Source organism: Hoplias malabaricus, chromosome 9 (assembly GCF_029633855.1).
Source record: "Hoplias malabaricus isolate fHopMal1 chromosome 9, fHopMal1.hap1, whole genome shotgun sequence".
NCBI lineage: Eukaryota > Metazoa > Chordata > Actinopteri > Characiformes > Erythrinidae > Hoplias > Hoplias malabaricus.
Genome location: NC_089808.1, coordinates 3055003 through 3074261, shown reverse-complemented (window position 1 = coordinate 3074261; position 19259 = coordinate 3055003). Strand labels below are relative to the sequence as shown.

Genomic DNA, 19259 nt, shown 5'->3' with positions numbered 1-19259 from the left:
TGTAATGATGTTAAAGTCTCAGCAGTTAATACTCTATCTCTTCCTGAAAGATTATGTAACACTTTATTACGGAAATAATCAAGTGTTGCTCTTTAAAAATGACATTTGACTATTAGACAAAAGCCCTAATATATAGATTAAATTTGTAAATTGCATGTAATAAATAATAGTGATGTGTTGACCCCTTTGCGCAAGTGGGTTGTCTATAGAAATATTTCATGTTTTAATCTGCATTAATTGAGTGTTATTGATAACGCAAGCTTCGTCCTGCAACATTCCGTGTGTTGTACAAAATCCACAAACTGTGGTCGTACAAAAAAGGCTACATTTGCACTACTCATGATTATTTAGCACAGAAACAGTGAAAGGAGTCGGCTATGAATGTATTTAATGTTCCTCAGATCAGAGTCACAGCATACAGTGTGTAATAATTTCTAAATTAAACAGAAATATCATCTCCTTATTTATATATTTTTTACTTTTCTTGTTTTTTTAATAATCATCTATTTTTAAATCCATTATTAACATGTTTTCTTCATCTCAATCTTGGGTTTCTGATTTTCAACAAAGAAAGTAAAAACAAGACAACAGGCACAGGTTAGCCACCCAGCAAAAGCTCATCAGTTTAATCATGTGCTTTTTTTTTTATTCTACATTATTCGGATCATTTGAAATATTGTGAACATTCAGTGGGTGACGATGAATGTAAAAACGTTGCACTGCCTGTCTAAAAGTAAACTAATCCAAAACTAGAATCAAACGAGTTTTCTGAAGTGAGAGGTAATCCTGCGGTCTCCGTGTTGTTCTTCACATTGGGTTAAATTCTGTATGATTATGGCGCAGCTTTATGCTAGCTGCCATTAGCCAGCAACGGAATATTTAAATTCTCAGTGAGCGTCTAACGTTTGATCAAAATGGTAATTAACAAAAGTAGACATTTGGCTGATGTGTAAGAGCATCCAACTGCACTATAAAATCAATGCATCATTACATTACTCCCCTGTGCCCAGAACTGAATGAAACTTCAGAAAATGAGGCTTTAATGCAGAAGCTTGCTGGTGGCCAAACTCAATCTTGCACCTGTTGCCCTGCTCACAAAGTAAGTATTTCATTCACTCAGAAAACAAACAAACAAACAAACAAACGAGAAACTGAATATTTACAAATATTTTTGTTGGTTTGATCTTACACTTAAAAATGTACAGTAAAGTCCTCTTTTCCATAACAAGACCATTGCAAACAAGACCAAGACCAGATGCCTTCATCAAGAGGAAAAAGTCTCGAGTGTAGTTTTATCACAATGTTGCCCTCTAGTGGTTCAGCATACAAAAACATCAAAATAAAATAAAGGAAAAATCTCAAAGTCCATGTTGTTTTTGTATGCACTCGTGTCCACTCCTGGTATGCTTAGATGCTATCCTAAGCGGAGAGCTTCATCAATGGTGCACACTGGTCCAACCAGTTATGCTTCAAATCGTATTCTCAGTAGCTTTCACGCTACAAAAGTCCCCTCTTTATTTGTCCTGATGGTTTTTGTGCCTCAGAGTTCTAATCCGGTACCAAAGATGTTTGTTTTTTTCGTTGCTCAGCACACAGTCTCCAGTATGCTAGTTTAGCAATGCTAATATTTTCATATGTTACAGTGCACTGTGCAGCAACACACATTAGCCCCCTGCTCTGAGACCTTTCAGTCTCGGAAGCTACGCTAGTCCAGCAGATTTCCCACAAACGTTCCTGTAGAAAAAGACTCCAGCCTGTCACTCTCACATAACTCAGGACCAGTGCTAACAGAAACGAATGTAACAAGGCAATGAGACGGAATGGTGGATGTTTCTACTGCGCTGTCTTCTTCATGATGGTGTGAAAGTGTGGTACCAGCCTTTTCTGATGAAAAGACCATGTCCTATACCTCAGGTCAATTTTATTGGAGCTACATTAGCCAAACAGGCTGTACGTATTGTTGAGGAAATAATAATAATAAAAAAAAAAAAATCAGCAAGCATCTAAACAACAGGATCCTAAAATAGTTTTTCCTTCGTCATGATCGGTTTAATGTAAGACTTATAGGCCTTTTATGTCTACCTTGATTGCACAGACAATTCAGAGAGTCCTTGAGGCCTATCCATTGAGGCACAACATGGGTTAGCTACCAAACAGCACTCCTAGATCCAGAATGCTTTAAATCTCATTAAGTATTCTAAGCCTAGCTCACTGGGCTCTGTCTGTACTCTGTGCTTGTTGTAACCACATTGACGGAGAGTGTGGGGATACGCCACACATGGACTTGATGTTTGAGGAGCTGCATCACTAAAAATCACTCTCAGAAGTTAAAAGGCTTACTGTGTTCTCTACGCCAGCGCTCTGCTCCCAGCCGCGCTGTTCAGTCTAAGGGTTTAACGCTGAGAGAGGAGAGAAAAGGAAGGAAAGAAGTTAATGAGGGACATCTTTTGAAAAGCAACACGTTTATCTCGCCATCGTTGTGACACTTAATCTGATTTCAGTCTCTTACTCTTTCACTCCAATTTCTCTCCAATTAGCAGTATTCTGGTGAGGCACTGCTGACAGCTCACAGCTCATACACACACACGCGCTAGCATTCTGACGCAGAAACATGACTAGCAGCCCCCAGAATTAGCATGCTGTTGAAATAAAGGTGCAACCAGCAGGAGAGTGAGAAAATGAAGAAATGGCAGACAGCGTGAATGAATACTGTAAACTAGTTTTGCCAAGCCCTGTTTCACAAGCTTAGGTAGAGCTACATATGTTTGTTACACACGCAACGGCAACCAGCCAGTCCAGGTGACCAAGGACACGTTTACCTGGTAGTTCACTAGTATACTCGAAGATACAGAACCAGCGTCGTCAGTGGTCCACCGTGAAACAATAGCACCAATAATTATATACTGATATGAACTGATAAAATGACTCTCAAATGGCTGTGGCTGAAAAAGCATGGGGTGTTAAATGCAAGAGCAAGGCAGGAACGGAGCTGAATCTTTTCTAAAACTCCTTTCTTTAGACAGTGCTACTGAGGATGGGTTGCTCTTGCAAATACACGCTGTCGGCCAGTTCCACGGATCTAAATTATAAATGAGAAAATGAAAAATCTATGAACGTTTATGCCTCAATTACCTTAGAAGTGTGCTGTGAGTTTGCCTTCTTCCTCCTTGTCATTTTAAAAAATACTTCATAATTTCATGCATAGTTCCCACTGAGCAAATCCTTTAAATATATATCATTCTCTGTATATATATATATTTATATATATCTGTATCTATACATGTACAAATCTTTCTAAGAATAAAAGTCACAGCCACCGTCTAAACACAGAAATGAAACAAGTGAGAAATGAAAGAAAAGCTAGAGAGCGACCAGGTTGGCACTTTAACATTCTCTTCAGTTTTAGGACGCCTTGGTCTATCTGTCCTCACTGCAGGGGCGTACTACAGTACTTGGCACCAAGATTGCTGGTAGAAAGAACATATCCACGTGTTGTCATATGTATGTTGCTTACTGCGCATTTTGATTTGTGTAAAAAAAACGATTCCACTGTGTGTTACACAAGGTTACAGAGCAGTTTCAGACAGTGCTCAGAAGAGAGGTGAATGGGTGCGATGTAATGGAGCAATGGAGAGAGCAAAGAAGAGAATAAGACATCAGAGGGATCTGATGAGGGACGAGATGAAGGGCTGATAGGGAAGAAAAAAATCCCTCTATTGTTCTCTCTCTCCCTCTCCTCTCTGCATCAGATCTGCAATGACCATGACACTTGCTTGCCCACTGACCGTTTGATCCCACTTACAGCAATGTGGAAAAGAATTCTAAAGTGACCATTAATAATGGACAATGCATCAGTGCCAACCTTTGCTTTGTCTCACAGTGGAGTCTGAAAAGAAGCTTCAGCGTTTACAGCTAATCAGTGCTGTCTAGCTCTATTTTGAGAGCTTCTTCAACTGAGAGAATTGTTGGACTGTAACAGAGAAGGTCTTTGTTAAAGGGGGAACAGAGAGAGAGAGATAGAGAGAGAGAGTAAAAGGGGTCATGTAAAAGGGCATGTTGTCCTCCCTCTCTCCGCTAGAGGGCAGTAACTATACACGAGTGGTTGAGTGCTGGTGGGGCAGTGTGTTGTTGTGGCCAGTGGTGGTGGCGGTAGGGAAGGTGTTGAAGGCGTGAAGGGGCTGCATTCCCGTTATGGTGCTGGGTATCATGGTGATGGTGTTGGGCGTCATGAGTGGCACGTCGTCAGGGGCCCGGCGCAGGGCTAGTGTGTAGTCAGGGGGGCAGGCCGGCCGCAGTATATCGTGTGGTCGCAGCGGCTCCATGTCGTGATGAGCGTCATGTTCGGAGTGTTTCATCTGTAAGGACATGATCTCTTCTTCCTGGCTGTGTGCTAAGTCGTTAGCAGGGACACCGCGCTGGGGGGACAGGCGATGCCGCCGCATCTCATGCCTCTTGTCTCGCTTGTAGTAGAGTGCTGCGAAGGCCAGGATATTGAGGAACAGGAGCGAGGCACCCACAGCAACCGTCACACTCAGCTCTGTGGAATAGTCTCGTGTGTCGCTGGGAAAAGGTGGGAAGCGAGGCCGTTCAGAGCCTTCCGGATCTGAGTCCGGAGGGAAGGTGGGGTATGGAAGGCGGGTGGTGCGGGGACCAGAACCTTTCCATGTTGGAGGCCGGGTAGTCCCTATTGGTCGAGGGGTTGTGGAGCTCAGGATCTCGTGCAGGTTGTGGAGGTGGGGGACCAGCTCAAGCCAGAAGGCCACCTTGTTGGCCCGGTAGTTGTCACGAATGCGGGGCTTCAGGCCAATGTGCAGGTACTCCTTGTCCTTGGAGTTGAACTTTGCCCAGATTACCTCCTCAAAGCGGTTTGGCTTTGTGTGAATGAACTTGGTGTCTTGGGGAACCGGCAAGTTAGGGTCTCTAAAAAAAAAAGCACAGAAGGGTTTTAGCAAGGTATTATTAAACATTTATTCATTCATCCAAGTTCTGGGTTACGGTAGGTCTGGAGGGGGCACAAGGCAACACACACTCACACATTCACTCACACCTACGGACACTTCTGAATTGCCAATCCACCTTCCAACATGTGTTTTTGGAGCATGGAAGGCACCCCACACGGACACAAGGAGAACACACCACACTCCTCACAGACAGTCACCCGGAGGAATCCCACGCAGACACAGGGAGAACACACCACACTCCTCACAGACAGTCACCCGGAGGAATCCCACGCAGACACAGGGAGAACACACCACACTCCTCACAGACAGTCACCCGGAGGAAACCCACGCAGACACAGAGAGAACACACCACACTCCTCACAGACAGTCACCCGGAGGAAACCCACGCAGACACAGAGAGAACACACCACACTCCTCACAGACAGTCACCCGGAGCAGGACTTGAACCCACAACCTCCAGGACCCTGGAGCTGTGTGACCGTGCCACCCCTATGATTAAATACGCTATATATATTTCAAATGTATAGAGACAGATTTGAGCTATAAATTATATGGCTATTGTTTATACGGACAGTGACTGACAGAGATATTCTGTTCCAACTGTGGGAAAGGGTCTAATGTTTCAATGATTAGTGTAAATAATGTGGTCATATGTGAGTCCACAGTACACTACGCAGCTCAGAAACATACCCCGTTTTGGCAAAATTGGTCCAGTAGGTCATGACCACCGCACTGAGCATGACATCGTTTTTGGAGAAGTTGCAGGGGAACAGGTCGGTTGCTCCAATCATAGGCACACCAAAGACGTAAGGGATCTCATCCCCATGTGCAGCATCTGCCCACTCTGGCCGCGTCTCCGTTTGGCAGTGGTGGTAGAAGGTGTAGAAGTAGACAGGAGACTGGTAATCTGCATGCAGCTTGGCAGTAGCCACTGCGGGTGCCACCCACTGATGGTCCGTGAACAACGCTAGCAGAGTCTTACGACGCATTTCACCATTATCACGATCTGCCCAGTCTGTGTACATAAACTTAATGGTCTCCCTCAGAATGTCTTTCCCTAGAAGAGGATGAGAGGAATAACAGAGATCATGAGAAAAAAGGAGAGAAGAGAATACATGACAAGGATAAGGACTCAAAGGAATTACATTGTTGTGCCCATACCTAGGAGTGTGTAAAACACTAATAGCTATGGACAACGCCTGGTTGTATGCTCTGGGAGCATCATACTTCAAAGCCCCTAATATTGTTCCATCCAGCAGGTCATATTACAGTTGTATAAGTTCCAAACCGCTGAGATGATCAATTTAAAAATTTGCCACCTCATTAATTAACCTTAATACCTTGTGTTTGGAAAGAGATAAAAACGTCAAACCCAGGTCTGCCCTCTGGTGGCAGACCCCTGCAGTTGCAGCTGCTCTACAATGCAATAAACCTCATGTGACAGTAGTTACTTGTCCATCTTCCACAGATGGGCAGTCAGATAGGGCTGAGTTTTTAATAGTACCCAGTTTGAAGAACAGCATAAAAATGAACAGCTATTTAAAATATCCCATAAGACCTGTTAACACTCACCTTCAGGGTATCCATAGAGGTTGTCCACAAAGTTGGAAATAGTATAATCAAAGGCAGCTGCAGAAATTCCCTCCTCACTCTCTGAGCCACCATCCTCCACAAACTTCAGGCCTTCACCCTGGTTTACTCCAATCAATAGGTCATAATTCAGGAACTCCCCCTAGTGGACACATTGTGTAAGTTACAGTACTAGATCTTAAAATAAAAGATAAACTCTTATAAATCACTGCTAATCTTCCTGAAAGTGACAAACTCCCGCTTACTTAGAAAATGAAACTTTATTTTCACAACTCTGTCTGTGAAGTGTCATACTAGAGCTAAGAGAGATATCTCTTGGGAGGAGGAAGTGCCCCTTTTGCATTATGCTTTGTAAAAACATGGAGCTTCAGTGACGCGTTTTTATTCATCGTCTTTTTCAAGTCGGGCTTTGAACTACATCCAAGCCGTGTGTAGTTCTTACATCTGTCTATATGAAGTTTGGTCACTGATTATGCCCAGTCTTGGATGTTATTACGCCACTAATGAGAATTCTCTGTTAAAAGACTCTAAGCCTCCAGTCCTGGAGGACCACAAGCCTGCTCAGTTTAGTGCTTTCCCTGCTTTTTAACACATTCAGCACAACTGGGAAAACGCTAAACTATGTAGTTCTGGGGCCCTCCAAGCATGCAGCATGCTCGCTCTGAAAGTACACTTTGTCCAAATGTGGAGAAGGGTACTTTCAGTTGGAAGGAATTCTAAAGCCATTTAGACCTGCTGCATGAGGATCTCAGGGTCATCCGGCACCACGTCTCCGTCCACCACAGGCCCAAAGGCGATGTGGTAGCGTGCGGGCTGGATGTCCTGGTCCACCAGCTCCCTGACGTTCTTCTTCCTCAGGCAGTCCACCAGGTCGGCCGACTCGCCGTAAGTGCAGCCCACCTTGCTCGCCAGAATCTTGGTGTATTTCAGCGGCTGGTAGTTGATGGACCAGCTGGAGATGGCAGAGCCGCTCTGAGCAATGGCTCTCTGAAAGAGACCTGCAGGGGACAACACACAGAATACATCAAACATGATATGCTTCTGCAGTTTTATAATTGTGTGTACGATGTGCACTCCACTGTAGACTGCTCTTGATAATAAGTTAAAACCAATGTTTTTACCTCAAGTTTAATAGTATATCTTTTTGTTTAACCAAGTTTGTATTGTTAATGATATTTCATTCATTATCTGTAGCCCTTATCCAGTTCAGGGTCGCGGTGGGTCCAGAGCCTACCTGCAATCATTGGGCGCAAGACGGGAACACACCCTAAAGGGGGCGCCAGTCCTTCACAGGGCAACACACACGTTCATTCACCCACTCACACCTACGGACACTTTTGAGTCGCCAATCCACCTATCAGCGTGTGTGTTTGGACTGTGGGAGGAAACCGGAGCACCCGGAGGAAACCCACACAGACACAGGGAAAACACACCACACTCCTCACAGACAGTCACTCGGAGGAAACCCACGCAGACACAGACAGAACACACCACACTCCTCACAGACAGTCACCCGGAGGAAACCCACGCAGACACAGAGAGAACACACCACACTCCTCACAGACAGTCACCCGGAGGAAACCCACACAGACACAGGGAGAACACACCACACTCCTCACAGACAGTCACCCGGAGCAGGAATCAAACCCACAATGAAGCCCCTGGAGCTGTGTGACTGCGACACCTACCTGCTGCGCCACCATGCCGCCCTATTTCACTGTATTTGACCAATCTAAATAATTTAGTATTCAATATTTCCCTTATTTTGTTCAGTTTGAGAGGAGTTTAAAAGATGCATCGATAAAACACGTCTGAATTCACAGGGACCCCTTTCACTGTGAATAATGTCCTGGGTCTTGATGAATGTGTGAATGGGTGTGGACAGTTCCAAAGACTGGAAAGGATACAGCCATATTAAGTTATGACCAACAAATCCCCATTTATCACACAGCGAAACAAATAATCAACAGTGTTTTATTGCCATAGTGCCAAATGCAGGAAGTAAAAAAAATCTATACCAGGGGCCACTAATCGGCGGACTGCAGTCCGGGACCAGACGCAGACACGGTCTTATCTGGACCTACAAGTGACAGACTATTGAAAACTACTTCATTTTTCACTGTTTATTTTAACTGCTGTAAGCTTTCCTCCCATTAATGTAAAGATTTAGTGGTCCAGGAAACTTTCAGACCAATCACGTGTTGTACATCTGACACGTGAAGCTACTCAGCATATCACATCTGTGCATTAAGATTATAATAATAATGTTATAATGTGCAAATATTTGTCATTGTACAACATACAAAGCAACATGGCTTCCACATTTAACCAATCCTTTGCCGTGACTGGACTGTGGCTGTGTGGCACTGTTCCTTTACTCCCACCTTCTCCAATTTTCCTAACGTTTATGGGCATCAAACACAGCCTGAATGACACACACAGGGCTGGACTCCGGAGTACGCTGACCTGGGGCTAATAAAAATAGCCCATGAGATGAACTAAAAGCTCTTTTGGGCCGACAGTGTTGTGTGCAGTAAACCAGAGACACTATAATTAAGGAGAGACCAATGGAGTGCTCTTAACCTTCAACATTTGTTTACGTATAAACGTATTTTCATCTTTTGCGGATTCGCTAATTGACAGGTTTTTTTAAGGGGGCTTATGGCCGCTATATCCCCTAAAAATATCATTATCTTATAGTGTGTGAATTAAAAGTTTTTTTTATTATTATTTACATGTATTAGACTAAGGCTGTAGGTGACACAATATCTCATTTACAAGTGTTTCTTACGTACAGTACATGTGTTGTTCACGTCCACATCCGAGTGAAATTTACTGACGCTAAATCACAGCTTAGGAATGACTCTATTAAAGAAACTGGTAGAATATCACATGTAGTTCCAGCTGAAAAACATTAGAGAACGACTGTTTAATGCAAAGTGTGGCATGGTAGCGCAGCAGGTAGGTGTCGCAGTCACACAGCTCCAGGGACCTGGAGGTTGTGGGTTCAATTCCCGCTCCGGGTGACTGTCTGTGAGGAGTGTGGTGTGTTCTCTCTGTGTCTGCGTGGGTTTCCTCTGGGTGACTGTCTGTGAGGAGTGTGGTGTGTTCTCTCTGTGTCTGCGTGGGTTTCCTCTGGGTGACTGTCTGTGAGGAGTGTGTTGTGTTCTCTCTGTGTCTGCGTGGGTTTCCTCAGGGTGACTGTCTATGAGGAGTGTGGTGTGTTCTCCCTGTGTCTGTGTGGGTTTCCTCCGGGTGACTGTCTGTGAGGAGTGTGGTGTGTTCTCTCTGTGTCTGCGTGGGTTTCCTCAGGGTGACTGTCTATGAGGAGTGTGGTGTGTTCTCCCTGTGTCTGTGTGGGTTTCCTCCGGGTGACTGTCTGTGAGGAGTGTGGTGTGTTCTCTCTGTGTCTGCGTGGGTTTCCTCCGGGTGACTGTCTATGAGGAGTGTGGTGTGTTCTCCCTGTGTTCGCGTGGGTTTCCTCCGGGTGACTGTCTGTGAGGAGTGTGGTGTGTTCTCTCTGTGTCTGCGTGGGTTTCCTCCGGGTGACTGTCTATGAGGAGTGTGGTGTGTTCTCCCTGTGTCTGTGTGGGTTTCCTCCGGGTGACTGTCTGTGAGGAGTGTGTTGTGTTCTCTCTGTGTCTGCGTGGGTTTCCTCAGGGTGACTGTCTATGAGGAGTGTGGTGTGTTCTCCCTGTGTCTGCGTGAGTTTCCTCCGGGTGACTGTCTGTGAGGAGTGTGGTGTGTTCTCCCTGTGTCTGCGTGGGTTTCCTCCGGGTGACTGTCTGTGAGGAGTGTGGTGTGTTCTCCCTGTGTTCGCGTGGGTTTCCTCCGGGTGACTGTCTGTGAGGAGTGTGGTGTGTTCTCCCTGTGTCCGCGTGGGTTTCCTCCGGGTGACTGTCTGTGAGGAGTGTGGTGTGTTCTCCCTGTGTCCGCGTGGGTTTCCTCCGGGTGCTCCGGTTTCCTCCCACAGTGTGTGTGTGTGTGTTGCCCTGTGAAGGACTGGCGCCCCCTCCAGGGTGTATTCCCACCTTGTGCCCAATGATTCCAGGTAGGCTCTGGACCCACCGCGACCCTGAACTGGATAAGGGTTACAGATATTAAATGAATGAATGAATGTTTAATGCAAATGGTGGGTTGTGAACAGCACAGGGAGGGTTTTAAAAGTCCAAATTACTCGAGTTAAATACATGTGCGTCTAACCAACCCTAACTTTGACTTCAGTTACTAAAAAGTCTTTGGCTTGGTGTAATGTGTTGTGTGAATTCTAGATTGTGGATAATATCCCAGGATCTGCAAAATATTCCCAAAGTGACAGACATCTTCCTGTTTTTTCCCCCCGCCAATCCAGCTATGTTTAGAGAATAAACAGCATGAGCACTTTCATTAATCAATATGTTGATCTCATTTAAATGTATTTTTGCTCTTCTTAATCCATATTTTACCATAAATTTCATCCACCGCTGCTTGGCTCTGTGTTTGAGTCATATTCATTTGCAGTGCTGGATGCGCCAATTCAATATTTTCCAACTACAAAATTCTAATGTTTTATTCCGACTACAGGGAATAGAAAAATAACTTCCAAGCCAAATAAACCAGCATGAACAGAGGGGATCATGCAAAAGAATTACTTCTATTTTTATGCTGTCAACAGGCAGGAAATGTACAACACAACACCCCAGCGTGAGAGTTTGTTGAGGAATGTTGGGACAGTTTGTGGAGATACTTCAGTGTAAGGAATAATCAAGGCCAAACGACAAGAATTCCACGCGTATTTCAACATTTTCACATGAGGTTATGAATTCCACAACAGTCCAATACGGCTAACATTAAATAAATTAGTTTATGTGATATTGAGATACTAGAGAGAGACTGGAATAAAGTGAAGCTATAATGCAAACACTGATGGCATTACTCACCGGGATGTTTGATTAAAAAAATGGGTTTAATTAGATTACAACAGGATAGCTAATGTTATATAACAGTATTTTTATTTATTAAAGCACTAGCTAGAATTATTTAGCTTAAAGGCTAAGCAGCAGCTCTATGAAAGTGTCAAACAAATAAACACAGTGGAGTTTGAGTTCCTAACTTGTGTTTATTGAGAGTCAGAAAACATGTTATTTCTTACTAATTGAAGGAATAAGGTTTAAAAGACCGTTGGTCCCCCCCCCCAACGGTGTTGGGAAACTCTAATAGGCGTCTTGCCTGTGACGTAGACGGTGGACAACAACTCTAGAAGCTGCACTTAATTTAATGCAAAATGAGGAAAAGGCGTGTTGTTTTTGGCTGCAATCATTCAATGTACAGTGGGACATCTGTGAACAAATGACCCAAAGATCCCAAAATATCCAGAAAATGGACTAAATTTGTCCACTTTAAACGGGCACTTTGGAAAGGACCATCCGCTCACTCCGTTATCTGTAGCTCATTTCACTGGCGCTTTTCCAACAATATGGGCACGTAAGGACACCAACGAAAGGTGTTCAAGAGCCTCTGTAACATGGAGGTAAACAGGGTAAGGACACTCACTTCGCCTGTTTTAGTTGGTGTTAGTTAACGTTAGCTTGACTCGCTAAACTCGGTGCTCAGATTATACTCGGCTACGTAGCTGCATTACGGAGGTTTATAGTGTCGGATGAATTCGAGTTCGACTTCGATCACATTTACAAGAATAACGGTACCTCTACATTTGAGTTTAGCTTATTGCTAGGCTATTGTCATGAATAATGTTAGTTATTTAGCTAGATACTGTCATAACGGTGTTTTACCGCGGCGTTGTTCGGCTGTTGTCCACCAGTGACGTCACGGTCGCGTTCGAGAATTTCCGTAGAGAGCTCGGGTTTTTCCGTCAATTTAATAAAAATGTCAGTTTTAAAGCAAATTAAGCTGCTATTTTCATTTTATGGAGGTCCATTTATTTCATGGAGGTCCATTAAGTGGTGCTTAGCCTTTAAGATTAATGTTATTATTTACATTACACAAATGTAGAATCACTGTTCAAATGAATGGAATCAACATTTTCAATAATATAAAACCTTTTTTAGGCAAATGTATAAAAATGAACATCACAGTTTTTACACATTTACTAATACACTATAAAGTGTAGCAAGAATCACAATTTTAGATGTTTACAGAAGGATGAACCGAGCAGTAGATGATTTCTGAATTTTTTCGGAGTGTGTCACTAGTCTCCACTCCTCTTTATCATAGTACAGCTGTGTGTCTTTTGCCCGGATTTGACTCCGGCCACAGAATGTAGCAGAGCTGATGGAACTGCTGTCTCCAGGGAGATGGGTTGTCATGGCTTACCTGTGGAGATTGACAGGTCAGGGCCGGACGACTGGTGTTAGTTGAGGATGACAGTGAGGACGAGGACAGTGAGGACGATGATGGAGGGATTTGATGCAGAAGAACAGAGTGAGACAGCAGTGACACATAGATGATGTGAGTCTGAAAGGGCAGGTGAAATTATATACACACACACACACACACACACACACTGACACTGAGCCTAACGACTAAATTTAACACTTACATTTTAAATAGTTGAACGTCATGTGCAGACATATTTAGACACACTATAAACTGTTCCAGCACACACCCATGTGAATTATATACCTGTAGACCCTCAGAGTCTGAAGAGTTAAAGTCAATACACCGTTAAACACAATTAAACAGTGAAACACAAAGCTGTGGTTAAAGAGCAGGAAGCAAGTCAGAGCCATATATACGTGAGTCTCTTCTGGTTTTACCCATGGTTCCCTGCAAAGCTGGAATACTGTAATCCTGAAGATACCATGATCTTACCCTCTGAGTGGTGAGACAGAATGAGTAAGTTGATACAGGTGGCTCCAGCGCCAGAGCCGAAAATCGTGATGCGCTCTGGATCCCCACCAAAATGACCAATATTCTCATTCAGCCAGCGTAAAGCCTGGATCTGATCCAATAGCCCATAGTTTCCTTTAGCAGCTTGGTCTCCGGTACTAAGAAAACCTAGAGAGAGAGAGAGAGAGAGAGAGAGAGAGAAATGAAAATAACGTCATTATTTTGGCAAGAGTTCAGTAAATCACTCCAACTCTAATATAACTCTAAACAGTAAATGACAGCACTGTTTTTTCTTTAAAGAAAAAAAAGATATTTAATCTGTTTCCTCAGCTCCATATTCAACGATTTAAAGAATCAGTCGACACCTTCATTTCTCTCAACCAACTTCACACTTTACTGAGGTATAAGACACATTAGCAGTTTCTACATTCGGGATTAAGTTACAGAACAAAACCAATGTGTGCCAAAAAAAATGATAAATATGTGGGACATGTGTGTGTGTGTAATTGATAGAGAGAGAGGGAGAGAGCGAGAGAGAGATAAAGAGAGAGAGCAAGAGAGAAAGAGAAAGAGGGAGAGAGAGGGAGAGAGCAAGAGGGAGAGAGAGGAAGAGCAAGAGAGAGAAAGAGAGAGAGCAAGAGAGAGCGAGCGAGCAAGAGAGAGAACAAGAGAGGGAGAACGAGAGAGAGAGAAAGAGAACAAGAGAGGGAGAGAAAGAGAGCGAGCAAGAGAGAGAACAAGAGAGGGAGAGCGAGAGAGAGAGAGAGAGGGAGAGAGAGAGATATGGTGGGTGTTTTGAGTTGAGCTGAAGAAACTGTTTCATCTGCCTCCAAGACACCAGCAACTCTACAAGATCAAAGCTTGACTCTGCAGAGCACACTCACACATACATACACAAACACACACGCGCACACACGCATATGCACACACACACACACACAGATGCTGAGTCTCTCAAAAATGTGTGAATTATCTACTGAATGTAAAAAAGACATGCAGTAAACCCGAGAAAGGACAGGTTAGCACACATTCTTTAATCCTCATTTAATTAATTAACATTTGGCCCTTATCCAAATTGCAACGGGTAGTGAGTATTAAAGATAATGTAATATAGTTATGGGGAGTTGTTGGCGCTGCTTCTTTGCCTGGGTTAGTTGCAGAACGTTCGGGTGGCATCGTAGGGATTGAATAAATTCGGTCCCTAACGAAAATTTCACAAATAGCGTACACAACACCGCAGATGAAAAACTACGACTGTCTGATGTTAGCGTGACATGGAAGAGCGGAGAGGGGTAGCTGAGCGCAAACGACTGGGATACAGAGCAGCATTCTCTGGTTGGTCGCTTTCCATCAGTCAACCAATCATGTGTTGTTTACAATCTCACGTCGGCAAGTAGCGCTTCAAACAACCGATGCGTAAGTCCTACTTTTCGTTTTTTGGGACCACTAACTCCCACTGAAACAGATGTGACTTTTATCTAGTAATAAGCCAGTGAATGCAAGTAAGATCACTTTGTATTAGAACTGACAGATTGTACATATGTACTATGTATATATTGTTCTATGTACACATAGAATCTAGAAACACACAGTTGAGTTTCCTAACATGGCTTAGCTTTAAGTGATACACAAACTGCCTCTCAAAAGTTATCCCTATACACATACCCCTTAACACCCAAAACCACAGAGGCACAGTGAAGGACCGGCCTGCTCCCAGCCCACTACTCACTGCTGCACAGTGAGGTGTCACAGACAAAGTTCTCCATTTGAAACATGCACACTGAAGAGAACAGAGCTGTCAGTGAACACACACACACACACACACACACACACACACGAGCCAAGTCTGCAATTATAATTACACATCTACTGTATAGTCTCTTGCCTCTGCAGCTGTCACAGCATGAGCTGGTTTTGAGTGCAACTGCTTAACCATCTGCACACACACACACACAAACCTTACACAATATGCACAGCTTGCCATGCAAGATGCATGAGCTGTTTCAGAGTTGCAAGAAAGTTACTCCTTAAAATTTGGTTAACTAAGCTAAAAGGAACTAGTGACTGGTAATTTTTCCAGTAAATGATTAAAAGTAGCACCTTAACCAGATGAGAAATGGTAATGACTTACATTACAAGCTCGGTTTCTTTATAATCTAGTTTAGCAGCAGTGGATGACATTCATTCATTCATTCATTTTCTGTAACCCTTATCCAGTTCAGGGTCGCGGTGGGACCAGAGCCTACCTGGAATCATTTGGGCGCAAGGCGGGAATACACCCTGGAGGGGGCGCCAGTCCTTCACAGGGCAACACAGACACACACATTCACACACAGTCACACCTACGGACACTTTTGAGTCGCCAATCCACCTAACAACGTGATTTTGGACTGTGGGAGGAAACCCACGCAGACACAGGGAGAACACACCAAACACCTCCCCATAACAGTCACCCAGAGCAGGAATCGAACCCACAATCTCCAGGCCCCTGGAGCTGAGTGACTGCGACACCTACCTGCTGCGCCACCGTGCCGCCCCAGTGGATGACAGCATATGGTAAAAAGGTATGGACGTGTTCAGTTTTTAGCTGCATTTTAATTCAATTAATTAATTTACACTCTGCATGGACAAGTCTGTGTTTGTTTTATTGTCAAATCAAACCTGGCCAAATTACAAATGTATATATTACAATTTTTCATCTAATTCCAATAAAATAACATTCTTCTCTTTTACTTAGAAATGCAAATGGGATGCAGACTGAACGTTTAGAATATCCACACTGGTGAGTTATGATACTGTGGGCTTAATCTCAAAAGTGTTCATTCATTCATTGTCTGTAACCGCTTATAGTTTAGGATAATGGTTTCTCCAGAGCATACCCAGAATCACTGGGCACAAGGCAGGAACACACCCCAGAGGGGGCACCAGTCCTTTACAGGGCGACACACACTAACACACACCGTGTGTGGACCGTGGGAGGAAACTGGAGCACCCACGTGGACATGGGGAAAACACACCAAATTCCTCACAGACAGTCACCCGGAGCGGCACTTGAACCCACAACCTCAAGGACCCTAGAGCTGTGTGACACTACCTTCTGCACCACCGTGCCTCCCTCTCAAAAGTGTGTGTGTGTTGTTTTTTTTAAAGCAGTTAACTTTTCCTGATGGTCATGGACAACCCCAGGGGGACGGTGTGTAAAACATAAATAAAAACAGAATACGATGATTTGCAAATCCTTTTCAAACTATATTCAATAGAATACACTACAAAGACAAGATATTTAAGGCTCAAACAGATAAACTTCCTTGTTGTTTTGCAAATATTCACTCATTTTGAATTTGAGGCCTGCAACACGTTCCAAAAGATGTTGGGAAGGGGGCAACAAAAGACTGAGAAAGTTGACGAATGCTAAAAAAAAACCCTGTTTGGAACATTCCACAGGTGAACAGTTTAACTGGAAACAGGTGAGTGTCATTATTGGGTATAAAGGGAGCATCCCTGAAGGGCACAGGCATTCACAAGCAAGGATGGGGCAAAGTTCACTACTTTCACTACCCACAACTGCGTGAGCAAGTCGTCCAACAGTTTAAGAACAACGTTTCTCAACTTACAATTGCAATGAATGTAGGGATTTCATCAGCTACAGTCCATATCAAAGCTTGACTCAAAAGATTCAGAGAATCTGGAGAAATCTCTTGAATGCCCGTGACCTTCCATCACTCAGGCGGCACTGCATTAAAAACCGACATCATTCATTAATAGATATTACCGCCCCGGCTTAGGAACACTTCAGAAAACCATTGTCAGTGAACACAGTTTGTCACTCCATCTACAAGTGCAAGCTAAAACTCTACCATGCAAAGTGAAAGCCATATATCAACAACACCCAGTAATGCCGCCAGCTTCTCTGGTCTGACGAGTCCACATTTCACATTGTTTTTGGAGACGTCGTGTCCTCCAGGCCAAAGAGGAAAAGGACTGTCCGGATTGTTATCAGCACAAAGTTCAAAAGCCAACATCTCTGATGGTATGAAGGTGTGTTAGTGCCCATAGCATAGGTAACTTTCACATCTGTGAAGGCACCATTAATGCTGAAAAGTACATAGAGGTTTTGAAGCAACACATGCTGCCATCTAAGCAACGTCTTTTTCAGGGACGTCCTGTTTATTTCAGCAAGACAATGCCCAGCCACATTCTGCGTGTGGTACAACACCGTGGCTTCGTAGTAAAAGTGTGCGGGTACTAGACCTGTCTCCCATTGAAAATGTGTGGCACATTATGAAGCGCAAAATACGACAACGGAGACCCCGGACTATTGAGCAATTCAAGTTGTAAATCAAGCAAAAATGTGAAAGAATTCCTACAAAGCTTCAACAATTAATATCCTCAGTTCCGAAATGCTTATTGAGTGTTGCTAAAAGGAAAAGGTGATGTAACAGTTGTAAACATGCCAAAGGGCCAACTTTGTGTTGCAGGCCTCAAATTTAAAATGAGTGAATATTTGCAAAAAAACAATAAGTTGAACCATTTGAATATTAAATATCTTGTCTTTGTAGTGTATTCTATTGAATACAAGATGAAAAGGATGTGCAAATCATTGTATTCTGTTTTTATTTATGTTTTACATAGCGTCCCAACTTTGGAATTGGGGTTGTAATTGATCATGACAACATTGCAGGCTCTTGATTATAACTTACCTTTGTGGCACAGGCTCATATCTGTATTAGGAATGTTCATTTTTTCCATTTAAATATGCTGTACAGGAGGTTAATAAAAGACAAAGCTATTGTTAGCAATTAAAAAAAGCAAACCTTATTCTCATACACAGCTTTAACAACTGTTTAATTTGATATGAAACACTGAACATCACAATTTCAACTTCTTCCAGAAATACGTTTTTAAAAACATCCGTATCCGTATTCCCTGTCTTGCAGAGGTATCTGATGGGTGGAGCTATGGACTGATCGTAACAGGACCGAATACAATGTATGTGTGTTGGCACTGGAGACATCAGACTTATTCAAATACCATCTACCATCTACCAAAGCACCATTTCCCCACCAAATCCAATCCAAATCCTCCCAATTTGGTGGAAAACTGCTCAATTTGGCAACAGTACCTGCCATTTAGACATGGATTACAGCTTCCCTCTAGAGCCTTCAGCAGAGCTCGAACAAACATTCACCATATGAAGGGGAGAACTGAAAGGGCAGTCTGCTGTGTGTTTCTTTTTCAGAACAGAAACGACATACTTTAAGTGACATTAATATGAATGCACTGCAAAAGCATGTTAATTTTACAAGGAGGATGTTTTTTATCCTTGTTATTGACTGGGGAATGGCATCCTCTTGCAACCCACCTTAACTCAAGCCTGTTTGTGGTTGTGTAGTTTGTAACGCATGGTCAGATGGTGTCAGAGAACCTTGGGGAACTTTTTAACCTTTCTGAAAATGTATTTAGAGTGTTCTAAACCAAAACACAGTACAAACGGTAGTGCTGCCTGATGCTCGGCGAGCTCGCTCTAATTAGTGTGATTTTATATTTACCATAATCATCATCATCTTCATCGTCCCCATTAGTACTTCTTGGCGGAGCCATCCCAATTACTCTGGCGAGATGCATATTTGTGTGTGTGTGTGTAAAGCTAGTAAATGATCTGGGTTTGGCATTTCAGCCCTTTCACTGATTCAGTACAAGGAATGTTTAAATGAGACTCTTAGTCAAAAGCTCTGAAGCCACAGGCTTTTAAAGGCTCTAACCAAACAAAAGCAATCCCTGCATCCCTCATTTATACTCTCTCCACTCTCTCTAACACTTCTTTTTTCTCTCTACTCATGATCGTCCCTTGCTTTTCGGCTTTTGTTCTATCTAACCTCT

General features: G+C 43.4%; 1 protein-coding gene across 1 annotated transcript; it reads right to left on the bottom strand.

Annotated features, from left to right (window-relative positions):
- Nucleotides 1–401: 401 nt before the first annotated feature.
- On the bottom strand, nt 402–18980 carry LOC136707234 (neuroligin-2-like). Its single transcript, XM_066681186.1, has 6 exons — nt 18929–18980; nt 13362–13547; nt 7284–7549; nt 6534–6693; nt 5652–6018; nt 402–4920 (listed from the first exon to the last, which is right to left on the bottom strand). Exons 1-6 carry the CDS (start codon nt 18978–18980, stop codon nt 4089–4091), a joined length of 1863 nt encoding a protein of 620 aa, XP_066537283.1. The 3' UTR covers nt 402–4088.
- Nucleotides 18981–19259: the final 279 nt, after the last annotated feature.

Excerpts from the sequence above, each read along its gene's own strand:
- LOC136707234 (XM_066681186.1), bottom strand. The coding sequence starts at position 18,980 with ATGGCTCCGCCAAGAAGTACTAATGGGGACGATGAAGATGATGATGAT. Across the intron at positions 13,548-18,928 it reads TGAAGATGATGATGATTATG|GTTTTCTTAGTACCGGAGAC; the intron begins GTAAATATAAAA and ends CTCTCTCTCTAG. Across the intron at positions 6,694-7,283 it reads CTGAGATCCTCATGCAGCAG|GGGGAGTTCCTGAATTATGA; the intron begins GTCTAAATGGCT and ends TGTGTCCACTAG.